The following is a 13,775-nucleotide window of genomic DNA, read 5'->3' on the forward strand; positions in this document are numbered from 1 at the left end:
ACTAGTTTAATAGACATAATAAAATTGAATTCTCAAGTTTTATTAAATAACTTAAGACTGGGACTGGCTATTTTTAATTGCAACACTATTAAATTGGTGTGGTCTTTTTGGATGTAATTAATATGCATATTTGCTATGGGTATGTATTTTAGATAAATTTTCACTTGAAAATTTATAGCAGAAGAAAAATAGATGCCAGTTTTCATGGAACACACGGTAAATGCGTGGTCAAAGTAAAATCACACAGATTGTTTAGCCTCTACTAATATTGCTACGCTCACTTTGAAATCTTTTAAGTTGGGTGCAAATTCCATCTCCTGTTCTATATGCTTTGTCCAAAATAGATATAGTAACATGCAGTTTCACTAAAAGTGGTATTGTTTTTACCTGCAGAAAAATGCATTTTGGGTGCAGCCATTTTCTCTGTTCTGTGTGATGCTGAAGAGCAGCACTTGAGGCACTTACATCAAAAGCCACATGCAGGAACCTGTCTGTGGTTTAAAGGTACAGCAGCACAGTGGTGCTGAGGGCAGGAGACTGGGGGAAGGCAGAGCAGCAGTAGAGAATTAGAAAAGGTTGAGTGACTGCAGTTTATGCACATCAACCAGTTGAATGACACATGAAGACCTAGTTTATGGAGGTTATTTCATTCTGCTGTATGTGGTTCTGGTGCTGTGCACAGCATCAGTGATCCAACCTCCCTTTTACAATGAGAAGCTTAGTTGGATTTTTAAAAACAAACAAACAATGAAAGCCACAAGCCTTAAAAAAAAAAAAAAAGAAATCGTGTCAATTGAATGAATCTGCTTTTCAAGTGAGAAAATTTCATTGTGGTTTTTGTTCCAAGAAAAAAAAGTCTCCCCTCTTACATACACAGATGCAGCAGTTTGGGCCTAGAACTGGTTGTTGACAGCTGTGATTAAATGATCATCAGCAGCAAGTACAGGTCGTTGCTGTCCAGGCAGAGGAAGTCACCATGTGCAAGTGCACAAAACCTTTGAGGATAGAGTTAGAGCACTTGAACACCCCAACTTTGATTATTCTTGGTTTTACAACTAGATCTGTAATAAACTCCCTCCACACCAACATATAAGGCTTGGAGCTGCAACTTCATCAATTCAGATGAAGTTACCAAAGGCAAAGAAATCCAGGGATTATTTGCATGCTGACTGATTATGTTATCTGGGGGCATAAAGAACTGGATCTGACAGAACCCAGCTGAAAAGCTTTTGTGAGAAGAACAGAGGATGAATCTAAATAGTGTGTGGACTCTTTTGAATTGCATCTTAGTTTTTATTTATATCCTAGGTGAATTTAGTATCGTTAGATATTGATTGTGTTAAATAAAAGCATAATTTACATAGCAGTCTTCAAGTTCTGAGAAAGGATTGTATAACAGATGTTGCTGTTCACTCATGTAACAAAAAACTCCAGTGGAGTAAGAAATAAATGTAACTTATTTAGCTGTATTTGATTTGGACTTTATAGTAAACCATGAAGAAGTTTCAGTGTATTTAACTCTGCTAGATTCCCATTACTGATCCTCTCCCCTGTCTTCCAAAAAGGGGAAGGAAGAAGGTTAAATAAAGACAGAATAAATACCAGTCCTCAAACAAAGCTCTGCTACTCCTTGTCCTTACAGCATCCCGTACATGCACACCCATTTCCTGTTGTTAATGTTAAACACATTGAATATAACTTTCATTTCATTGTTCACTTCAGTGTTCATTTTCTATTACATTGACCGGAAAATCTCAAATCCATCACAATAAGCACTGCAGAACTCAGGCTTGCTGTGGTGAGAGGAGGGTGAGGAGGAGCTGCCATTTTGGCTGGCAGGGATGGGGAGGGTTCCTCAGAAGGGCTTAAATAGTTTCAGTGGCAAGGTTTTAAGCACCACAGATGACCTCACCTCCCTTTCAGCTTTCTGCTGTGCTGTAACAGACTTAAAACAGAGCCTGTTTTTTCATTTGTTTGTTTTCCTTGCAACATGAGGAACAAGCAAGTTCTGTTCCTAACACCAGTATCCAGGGCTCCTGCCAGCTGAACATGTGCCGGGTGGGAAGTCAGACCTTCCAAGCTGTGTCTCAGGCTCGGTGCAGACTCTGCTGTGGGGTCACCTCTGGCTGTTTCTCCCTTAAAAACAATAGAGTTAATGTTTAGATTTTTGTGTTGCTCTTGAGAAAACGAAACCTGGAATATCTCTGGTGTTCTGAACAGTAGAGGGCAGCGGAAAAATACACGGAAACCAGTTTTATTATAAAACTAAGGAATTTGTGATCGCAAGTTCCTTTTGCCAGTGTGACATAAAGAACAGTGATACTGAAATGCAGGGTAGCAGGTTCTGTTCTTTTAAAAACATTTAATGTTAGAATACAGTATTCTGAAATTTGGGTCCCAAAAAGCATAATGAGGCATCATTCAGCTAAAACAAAAAGCATCATACTTGGGAAAACTCGCTTTCAGATGTTTTTGTCTTCCCATGGAACTGTCAGTGGTACAGCCATGGAAGTGAAAGATGGAACAGGGAGACAACACTGCTACTGGCATGAAGGTAAAGAGAAAGAGGGCTTTAAAAGATGATGGAAGATCCACCTCTCTCTGAAAGAGCTTAAACTCTAGGAAATGAATTATCACTCGTTCGTGCAATTGTAATTGGTTAGCTCAGAACCAAGGACCACACTGAACAGGAAATGAGGGGATTTCTTGCTGGGGATTGCAGAGATGTTTGTGTGATTAATATGATACCTTTCCCTGCTCTGTGGATTTCTTTCTAGAACTGTACATTGTTTCTTTCATTCTACCTCACTTCTTTCATACCTTTTAATATCTGTTTTGTAATGTTTGTGCCTCATCACTGGACTCTGTCCTGACTTCAAGTCCTTCATACTCTCTGATATAACTGACTGGGAGCTTGATAACTTTGAGAACATTTGAATGTGATTTGAAATGGAAAACAGTGAAAACTTGAAACATATAACACAGAAGCAACAGCAGATGGAATTTTTGGAGTCATTAAAGGAATAAATATGGTCTTGGCAAGAGGTACTTTTCAAGACTTTTTAAGAGAGAGATCAACATGTTAGTTGGATGGGTGTGGACGCACTGACAAACTACAAAGTAAAAAAAGATGAGAATTCTAGTGTCTGAATATTCTTTTGAAATATTCTTTTGAACTTAGCAGCTTCTGTACAGGTTAGGGATTTCAGAATTAGAAGGGTGCACAGAAGTGCTCGTGCATATTTGTATGTACACATGTGGATGTTGCTGATAAAAAAGAGAATTTATAAACCAACTGGATTTTTTCTTTTTTAAAGGAATCTTGTATAAAACCAGTGTGAGTAGAAATTCAAATGGAAATCTGGATTATTGTTGTGATTTGGTGTCTTTCTATAAAGAAAATGATAGTGTGCTCCTGCCTTATTCCCAGCTGCTTCAACACAGACTGTGATTCCTAGGGCCATCAACAGGCTTTTGAAGTGAAGGTTCCTTGTAGATTTAAAGTGCTCTCAGGTGGCTAAGGAGATACTGATTGCTTTTTAAAATTAAAAGAAAAAAAAATAATGTAATAGAGCTGCTTTTCATGCAGACATAATCCACCCTTTGGATGGTGACTTGCACCTTTTCTGGCCTGTGATATTTGACTTTTTATTAAATATTTGGTCAGTTTTCTCTCCTCCTTCCACATTAATCCCTTTTGGATTTTATTTTTTACTCTACTTGATTGCTTCAAATTATTTTTCTTTGATTGGTTTTGGTTTTTAACAGTCTGATAAAGTCCCTGATAAAAGTGGACCATAAGCTGGAGAGGAGCATAAAGCCCAGAACAGTGAATCCCTTCCTGCCTTTTCCTCAACAGTAAAAATGATTCAAAACTTTGTTAGCTGTGGTTTTCCCTTTTCTGTGTTATTGCAAATTACGTGTGTGTGTGTGTATACTTATATATGCACGTGTATATATTTTTATATATTAGTGTATATATATGCACTTCTACCTATTTCCATTCATTGAGATCTTATAAGTCCATTATTTACAAAATTATTTTCTTCCAAGTAGCAATGCTAAAGTGTGTTCAGAGGTATGTTCTGAAAAGACAGTTTTTTAAATATTTTCATATGAAAGCAATCTGAAATACAAACTAATTGAATGGTTTCCGATTTTTCTGGGTTTTGAACTTTTTATTTTGGGGGGTGGGGAAAATCTATTTCAGTAGATTGAATGGATCCTCATTTGTTAAATGGATTTCTGTACCATAAAAAAGTCTGAAAAAATAAGTAGTTTTGTGTTTGATTTTGAAATGAGTCTGTCTGTGACTTAGAAGGTCTAAGGGTATGATGTGCCTATGCAAATATATTGTCCTGAACTGTTATTTATTTTTATACCAATCTGTGTGCAGACACATTTCTAAGCATGTAGAATGGATAATTTAACAAAAGTCAGCAATTCTTCTGAAAAGTGTTTCCTTCCCTGTCACAGGATGGGTTTTGTCAGGCTATTTTTGTGCATCTTTGCATTTCGTTTCCCAGTTGGTAAAATATAAATCTGTGGATTGATAAGTAAAACCCTGTGATGAAGAGGATGTTAATCCAGCCTTCCTATAACAATGTCTTATTGCTTTAATTCCTTTAGTTAAATCACTGCTTTAATGTGTAATTGAATATTTTACCTTCTCATCTCCTGTGAGATAATTATGGAAAGCAACTCTTTCCTGCTATGTTAAGACCAGGAAGTCTCCTGTCTCTGTAACTGTGGATGTAGCCACAGCCTTTCAGGAATCAAACTTGTGATAAGAGAAGTTTTCTCAGAGGTACCCACTCAGATGCATGTAATGCACCTGTGTGGTCCCTCAGAAAACACAGACACATTTCTAATCAGAACATATACTTGCTACTTTTTTTCCTGCAGATGTGTCCCCCTTTCTTAAGATCTCCAACTACTGTGCAAAAAAGGGGAGTTATCAGTGTGTTTCAAACTTTCCTTTTTCCCCAGCAAGTCAAACAGCTTCATAATGTTTTTCAGTTTATTTGACTCGTGTATGTACAAATTCTGATAAAGCAATACTCTGCAGGTGGCATTTGTCCCTTGCTCATAGCCTGATGGGAGCAATCCCAGATTTTGTGGTCAGTGTGCCCATGCAGTGCTGCAGGTTGGCATTCTCATGGAAAACACGAGCTCTGGAGGTGGTGAGTGAATGTGGCTGGGCTAAGGACACTGCACTGCCTTGTCCTGGGGGGTGTGACACACACTGGGCTCCATCACCCGCCTCTGGATTTGTCCTGGAGCTGTTCCACTGTGCTCAGGGGGCTTGGGAAAGGAATACACATGACAGTGGTGAGATCACAGTGCAGTGAAGTTTGTATTGCTCGATGTGCTGTGTGATTTAAAACATCAAATGCAGAGCAACATTTAAGGGGTGATTTCCTGGAACGTGGGAGATTCAGAGGTCAGCTGCATTGTGCTATGGCAACTGAGACAGGACTTCTCCCTTTGGGGAAAAGCTCCTCACAAAGAGCAGGGATTAATTTAATGAGCACCTCATGCTCCCTGCACAATATCTACTGCAATCTTTGCTTCTAATCCACTTATTACGGGCAAAGAAATTTATCTGGTAGCTCAATTATTGGATTTTTTTTTTTTTTTTGCCATGGTGTTCCCCCTCCCCCTTATACAATGGTAATAGCCCTTGAAACTCTCAGAGAATTTAAAACATTGATCTTGCCTGCAGAGGTTAATATTTAACAATTTCTGTATGAAATGACATATCTTGCCTAATCACTGAGACAAACTTACAGAGAAGTTAAGAAGTATAATATTGCAAGCTTAGAATAGTACAGTACATGTGTTGTTTGGTAGATTATTTGTGTGTGTGTGTGTATAACTTTTCAAAAAATAGAAGATTTGAAATACAGTGAGGAGTGATCCTTTGATTAGCACAATGAAGTAAGAGGTAGAGCAAGAGATCTACTTTGTGCAGGCTGTCCCCCACTTAATATGTAATTGCTTTTCTTAGACTTTCCCTGTCTCTTCATTGCTTTTGGTCTGTACATCACAGGTGATACTGATTTGTTCCTTGTGACTGTTTGGATATTTAGTTATATAACCACAGAGGTGGTCTCTAAATAAGATATGAGCATGTTAATTACTCCTAATTACATTTTGTGCAGAATAGCCTTGCCGTGGATGCTTGTCCTCATGGACACTGCTTTGTCCATGATACCTCTGTGTTTTGGACACGTTTGAATGTAGCAATTAGAAGCCCAGACATAGTTGTTGTGTAACTTGCCCTCTCCAGTAAAAGGGTTGTCCTGCCTCATTCAAGTTCACTTTAATCCTAATTGCCCAGTGGGCTTCTATTTCATATTATGTAATTTATAGGCTCAATCTGCTCTCATTAGAGTTGGTCTGTGTTGGAAATGCCACCTTCTGTGTTAATCTGTAGCCATGTGACTGCAATAAGAGTCTTTTAATCAGTTATTTAACAAAAGAGCTGCCTATTTGTTGTGTGTGTGGTCATTTGTTACACTCCATTAGCAATGAAATTGAGTCTATTCCATTGTAGAAAGCATTTCTTATAGTTTCAAAATGCATAGGATTTATTTTAGGCAGAGAATTTTATTTTTTTTTTTCTAATTTGACCTGCCTGTAGAGTACTGGGAGCATATACTCTAATCAAGCACCAAACTTACCTTTTTCTCTCTCTTTTTTTAATTACTATACTGATTTTGGAATTAACTTCTTTTTTTTTTTTTTTCCAATATTTTGTAGACTGAGGCTTAGGTCAGAACCATTTTTATACTTCTATCACTAAAGATATCAGACTAAAAGCAACACCAACTCAAGCTGTGAATGCAGTTGCATCCTGTCCATCTGTATACTAGCAGTATATCAGTTAGTATAGACTCAGGTACACCAGGTCCATGCACCATTTTAATTTATCCTTCTCTTGTAGAAATCTGTATCCCCAAATCTAAACACTCTTCATTTTTATTTAACTTGTGACCACTGTGTGGGAGGGCTGGTACATTTTAGTTTAATAATTTCTTTTTTATGAAATAAAAACTCAGGGTAGACTTCAGTAGAATCAATATATATATATATTTTTTTGAGTAAAACTAAAGGATGCACGCATTTGTGTTCACAGAAGTCTAATTAGGTTTGAAAAATAGTCTGCAACACTTCACTGGGATCTTAGGAAATGCTACCCTTTGAGCAATGGACTGACCTGATAGATTTCATCCTTGTTTTGTGTTTTTCACAATGAATTCACGCTGGCAAACCCTTGAATACTAATTCAGATTAGTTTATTGTGTGGGGGAAAAAACCTAACCTTATAAGAGCCTGATACAGGGTAAGCAAATATACTCAATATTATTTCAGATATTTCTGTTTGTTGCTCAGTGTAGTCTGGTCCGGAAATTTCTGTGTTCTAGCCAGTCCTTTAACTTGTTGCTAAAAATCTGAACTGTAATGGTGAAAGGGATTTGATTGCTCTTAGTCCTAGGGTGAAGAATTACTTTTCATTAAACATTTCTCACTGGATAATGTGGCGACAGAACTCATGGTCCAGTTTCTGGATAATAACGATGTTAAAACCCAGCTGTCACTGACTTTGAAATTATTGTCAAAAAAAACTGTGAGAAGTTACTTCCTGCATTTAAATATGATTACACAAGTCAAAGATCTGCTGAAAACCAGTGAGTAAATATAAAAGGTTTCAACACCTACAGTTTAATTTAAAAAAAACCATGAAATCAAAACATCTGGATTTTGTGATAAATATTCCTTATCTATGTTCATCAGAGAAACAGTTCTCAGAAACCTTATGCTTGACCCAGAAGATTCAGTAGTTGTTTCACTGGCTTGATGGAATAAAACCTCCAGGCTTCACAAGAGCTGGGAGCATGGGTACTGTGGAGGGGAGACACAGTTTTTTTCTCTCTCTATTTTTTTAATAATTAAAAAATACCTGCATCATGTGCAACTTGTGCCTGGTAGCTGAGCTTGCATCATCTCATAGACTGGGAACTCTGTATGGATCTGTGTGTGAGGTTTTTGCACTCTAAATTGCTCATCTTTGACTCCTGTAGACTGGAAACTGTGATGTGTGAATGCTTATCTCTGGCTGGCAGTGGAAGACAACACAGATAAATAAGAATCCTGTATTCTGTCACTTCTCTTGTTTCCTGAATCTTCTAGACCTGATGGAAAATGTAGAGGTCTGCTAAATGGAATGTCATACTTATTTGAAGGGCATGAATATGAATCTTGTGGTGAAGCTGTGAGATGACACAAGGGAGGGTGTGCCATTTGCGAAACCAAAACCTGAATATAGAGCAGAAATGCAATCACTGACATGGATAGTGAAACCCAAATACATGCTAATGGAATTCCTGCAGTACATTTCACCTTTTATTGTCACTATATTGATTGTTTGGGAATAGTACTTGATTGCTGAATATGTTTTGAAAATCTTAAGGTTAGCCTTTCAACACAAAATACGAGTTTCTCCTCCTGACAGTCTCATTAGTTACAGAAGTTCCTATCAAGTGCTGAAGTACAATTTACAACATGGAATAATTACTTATGCTTTTAATTTGAACTAAGTTTCTTAACTGAAGAAACTGAGCAGAAAAAGGAACAGCATTTAATTTACTAATGTGCTAGTAGGTAGCTTTTCAACTTGTGAAAATAGAGTTTATACTCACATACATGATAATTATAATAATGATGAGAGAAAATAATTAACTGTATATACACACTATATATATATTTATGTATATGACTTCATTATGTGTACTTGTTTCAGGATCAAGCTAATGGTAGTTGGCATTATCAAAACTGAACTTTTCTTTTCATTTTGTTTTATAGAAAAAACGAAAACAGAGTACTCAAGATGAAGATACAATCAGTATCTGCAGCCTGGATACAAGTGTGAGTAATTTCATTTTCTTTTTTGCCTTTCCTTCCCAACCCCTTAAACTAAAATGTGGTTATTAGGGGTACTCTGAAATAAACCCATTCATCTTCTCAGCTGTGTTGTTTTCATACATAGCATGAATAAGTTGTTCTGTTTATTATGAAAAAATTGAATTTGCTGTATTACTGCTCTCATTTTCTGTGATAATACTTTTAAAAGAAAAATGAAAAGTTATAATGACAGTTTATTGTAAAGAGGCAAATCTCTTATTAGTAAATAATTATCAGGATAAAAGGGAATTTTGAATGCAGGGCTTAAATCCAAACCTTTTATGCATTTGCATGGGTGTATGAGAAATTTTATCTCAGTTGCCAGTGGTGGTTAATGCTGCTCTTGTGAAACTGTGTCGTGTGATGATAAGATTGTAAGAGCTCTGTGTGTCACTGCTGAAGGGATGTGCACATCACATCCAGCTCTGCCACCCTATCACCCGCTTCAGATGCGAAGGCAACACCAGAAAACACGTTTTATAAAAGCCACGCAATTTATAATGTGTATACTTTTCAGTACAAATATTCTGTCTTGTGAATTTTTTAGTTGTTTCTGTAAGTAAAGGTGAAATATTGACTTTTTTTATAACTTAAAAGAATGACTACAGTGACACTATAGTCACTTTTATCTTCTTTTTAAAAGTAAGCTAAAAGGACAAAACTCTTCCTGTTTTTTATAGTGGATGTTGAATCCAAGTTTTAATGAGGGTAATTATGCAGTAAACTGCAATGTGTGTTGTTTTTTGTGTAAAGTTATACATAAAGGTACACTGGCAGTTATTTAAAATCCATGGAACTAAAAGAGAGGTAGGAAAATGTACCATTCCTTCTGTTCAGTGTTTTCATCAGTATTTTCAGTGCTTTGTTTACAGTCAGCTGTTGAACCAGTTTTCCCTCTGTGTAGCCTCTCATGTAGTACAGACAGAAAAAGTTAAGTTTTAAAAAACAGAGAATAAACACTACTTGTTTTAACAGTTTTATTTATTAGCAGGTGTCAAAGCTAGTGCTGTGGTTTCTTTAGTGGTCAAATTTTCCTTTTGGTTTGAAGTAGATGTGTTCTTTGAAGAAGCAATTACATTGAAGGGCTCACCTGCCTGGATGGCTGCAGACAAATGCAAGCTCTTGCAGGCACTTCAAGTGAGCTGGGTGGAATCCAGCACCGTTCTGGAAATCATAAACCCACAGTAGCCTGACCTTGTCTGTGAGCTAATACTTTAATGTTAGTTAATCCCATTAGACCTTACATTGGGCCCAACTTCAAAGGAATTGTGTTTCCTTTAAAGGAGTTTTAAAGGAATTGTTATTCTTCAGGGAAAATTCAAAATTGTTGACTATTTATTATTATTATGGACTAATTGATAGCTTGTTAGATGCATTACTCTGATCTGGGATGGAGAATGCTGGGTTTAACGATTTTTATGTTTCTGTAAAGAGTGTGTATTTTATTCTTCTATAATTGAGACAGTTATGTCAAACTCTCTTGTGCAGAAGCTGTTATCCTGCTGTAAAAATACTCAGATGAATATAGTTCTGTTTTGACCAGTAGCTAAAGATGTAAATACTGTTTGAAAGGTACAATTTCTGTTAATATAAGAAGAGGGTGATTTACCTCTGAATTTGGCCCATAGAAATATAGGCAGAAAGCACTGAGCAAAGTGAGGCTCATGAGTTACTGATAAGTAATAGATATGGCAATAACAATAACAATGTCCTTCATTTCTGGTTATAAAATACTACTTAAAATTTATAAAATGTTATTTCCTTGATACTGCTTTTCTGCATAACCATTATTGGCAAGACAAGTGAACAGAAACGTGAATCAGAGAAAAGATAAAACTATGAACTGAATGTTTCTGAACTGATCTCTGAGACAATGACATAAAACTACTGAATTTGGATTTTCATTACAAGATTTGTAAATCCTACTAAAGAGGGATCTTGTCAAACAAAGGTGTGGAGGGCTGGTAAGAAAACTGTTCCCACTGTCTTCAATGCAGAACTTCACTACTTAAATTTAAATGCATTTATTCTTAGAAAACAGTGGGGAGAGAAGGGGTGAGAAAGGAACAGGTGAAGTTTGAATCTTTCCTTATGGGGCTTCAGAATCACTCAGGTCAACAGGGTGGGGAATATCCCATGAGGAGAATTATATCCTCATTATTGCTGTTAAGGCTGCTTTGCCTCTGGCTGTGACAGAAGGCTTGAACTGTCATGGTGACTTGGAGAGGGAAGGTGCCTTTGGCTTAGAAAATGAGCCTGGCATGTGACTTCAGAACAACACCCTCAGGTTTTTTAGCTCTAGGTGATAGGTCAAGTGTGCCCATCAAAACTTGGTGCTGTTGACATTAAAACAAGTTGGGCAGGAAGAATAACCCATTTTCTCATGACTTGTGTTCCTGCCAATTAGATTATAATCTCCCTGGTAAAGGAGGACTATCACTTTTGTGAGCCTCCTGGACATGGCAAATAAATATTTGTTTTTCCTTTCACATCATATTTTGCTGATGGATAATGATAAAGGCAGTGCTGAGCATGTATCTAGATTAAATACTGATTGCCTCGTGTCATTAGAAAATACAGGAGGGTCTTTTAGCTACACTGTGGAATGTTGTAGCACAAAAGGGACTGTGGGAATCCAGCAGTCCATGGCTGAATACTCACCTGTAGAGGCATTTTAGTCTCTGTTTGTGCTTAAATGCTGTTTATACTGGGGAGAGATGCGTCTCTTGTTGACTTGGGTTTTGATTTTAGAGAGCCAGAGTTGACATTCTAAGCAATTAGAGATTTTGTTACAGGGCAGAGATTTGGTTGTCTTTTGTTCTCATGTTTGTGAAGGCAAATTTCAAAAAAGAATCGGTTCATACTCACAGAAACCAACTGTGGTGGTGTTATGCAAATCTACCTCTCCCTTCTGCCTTGCTCTCCATTCTTCATATACCAAATAACTTATGCCCAGGAACAGAGGTGGGGAGTGGGGCTGGTTTAAGGAAGAGGGGGATGTTGATGAGAAGTATCTAAAATAATCAAAGGTTTGGAACAGTTTCCATATAGAAAACAATTAAATATACTGAAACTTACATAAACTGAAATCAAATATACTGGGAAAAAAAATGGTGGGTGATTAGTTCTATATATCAATGTAAGGTTATTTATCCTCTTGTGATTAAGGGCACAAAATAAAACTGTTTGTAGGTTCCAGCCAACCAAACAAACTAAAAGGGATGTCTCTTCACCTAGCATGTGGTGGCACAATTCTGGCACAGGGTGTTCTGGCTACCAGAGGTTTTGCAGGAGTTCAAAAAGCAAATTGGGCAAATTCATGGAAGAAAAACCCATCAAGATCTATTAGAGTGAGTGAAGGCATCCATCTGGAGAAACCCTTGAACTTGCATTCTTCTGAGGCTGGGAGAGGGAAGTACATGTGTATCACTAGGTGTTTACTCTGCTTTCACAGCTGCCCTGGACAGCTCTCTTTTACTATTGCTGAGAAATGGTGCTGGCCTGAGACCCATCCTTAGCCTGTCATGGCCATTCTAAGAAGACTTTCATTAGCCCAATACACACCTCCTTTTCTTCCAAGCAATGACAGTCTTGAAATGACTTAATGAGGGCTCTAGGCTTAATTGGAGCATGATGTAAATAACTAAGTGTTCAGGTTCCTTTGTCTAGTAACTCTCTTAAGTCCTTGAAAAGATGTGCCAAATTGTTTATATGCATATCTTCAATGAAAGCATTTATTTTCCAGAGCAGTGGCTAAGAATATAAAAATTTGAATGCATGTGTTCCCTATTACAAATTTAGATTCTAACTGGGATAATTATATATCATTAAATTTTTACAGACAATAAATCTCTCAGGCTGTGCAATAAAATCGGTTGTTTTTTATTTAATAGCATATGTATGTAACAAATAAGTGTGTCAGGCTTTTGTGTGCAACACTCTGTCTAGTTTCCATGATTAGGTGAATGATGCTGGTTGGTTCTTCCAGCTCCTTTAGCTGCTGATGTAAAAAGCATGTGCTGCAGTCACTGCATCACCTCAGGGCTATGCCTCTTTTTTGTACTTGGCAATGGAAAGATCGAGCTGTCTTACTGTCTGAAGTTTCCAATTTGTGTAAATGTATCTGTTGGCCACCTCTGTCCAGGAGAGGGTGAGGGATAGCAAAGGAAGAGGGTATTAACTATTTAATGACTGGATTACTTCATAGCTTGGAAAGCAACATACATATGGGTCTCCTGCCAATTTACATCATCATCTGTCTACAATCTTTTTATAAAAATGGGGTTTAAATTTTTTTCTCTGACAGACCATTGCCAGGCACACCTGTCTTTTCCATGGGAATCAGTCATACAGACAGAATTTCCTTTCACAGGAAATGCTGGTTGGAGCTTTGCTGACTCAGGACAAGGACTGGTAGCCTAAGCATGTTAAATGATCTTTGTATTTGTTTAGTGATCTGGACTGTTTTGATGCTTCAGGAGTTGATAAACTGGCTTATTAAACTGACTGGTTGCTCTTGGCTCATTTTATTGCCAGCTTAAAGAAGTGGATTTGCAAATCCCCTCAATGTCAAATAGTTTGTGATAACTTGTGGCAGATGTGACCAGCAGACTGTGAGGGCTGAGTGTGAGAACACACAAGGCCACTGCAGTTGGAAGTTTGTATTTAGAGGGAAAACATGCATATTTTCTGATATGGCTTTGTTCATGTTGGCCTCATGTTGCATTAATTCAGTTAAGAGACTTCAGTCTATACAATTAAAAAACTCAGCCAGTGGCATGTTTCATGCTTGTGCTCTTAAAATGACA

The 13,775-nt window shown here is 37.3% G+C and overlaps 1 protein-coding gene across 4 annotated transcripts in view; it reads left to right on the top strand.

Moving 5' to 3' along the window:
• The window catches only part of ARHGEF3 (Rho guanine nucleotide exchange factor 3), a 113,195-nt gene that overhangs the window by 47,432 nt on the left and 51,988 nt on the right, over positions 1-13,775 (top strand). For all 4 annotated transcript variants that reach the window (XM_051811561.1, XM_051811562.1, XM_051811564.1 and 1 more), the window contains one exon: positions 8,869-8,931. In XM_051811561.1, the coding sequence (XP_051667521.1) occupies positions 8,869-8,931 (63 nt within the window). The remainder of the gene's footprint in view (positions 1-8,868; positions 8,932-13,775) is intronic.

Source organism: Manacus candei, unplaced genomic scaffold (genome assembly GCF_025592945.1).
Source record: "Manacus candei isolate 608988 ecotype Guabito, Panama unplaced genomic scaffold, ASM2559294v1 h1tg000082l, whole genome shotgun sequence".
Taxonomy (NCBI): Eukaryota; Metazoa; Chordata; class Aves; order Passeriformes; family Pipridae; genus Manacus; species Manacus candei.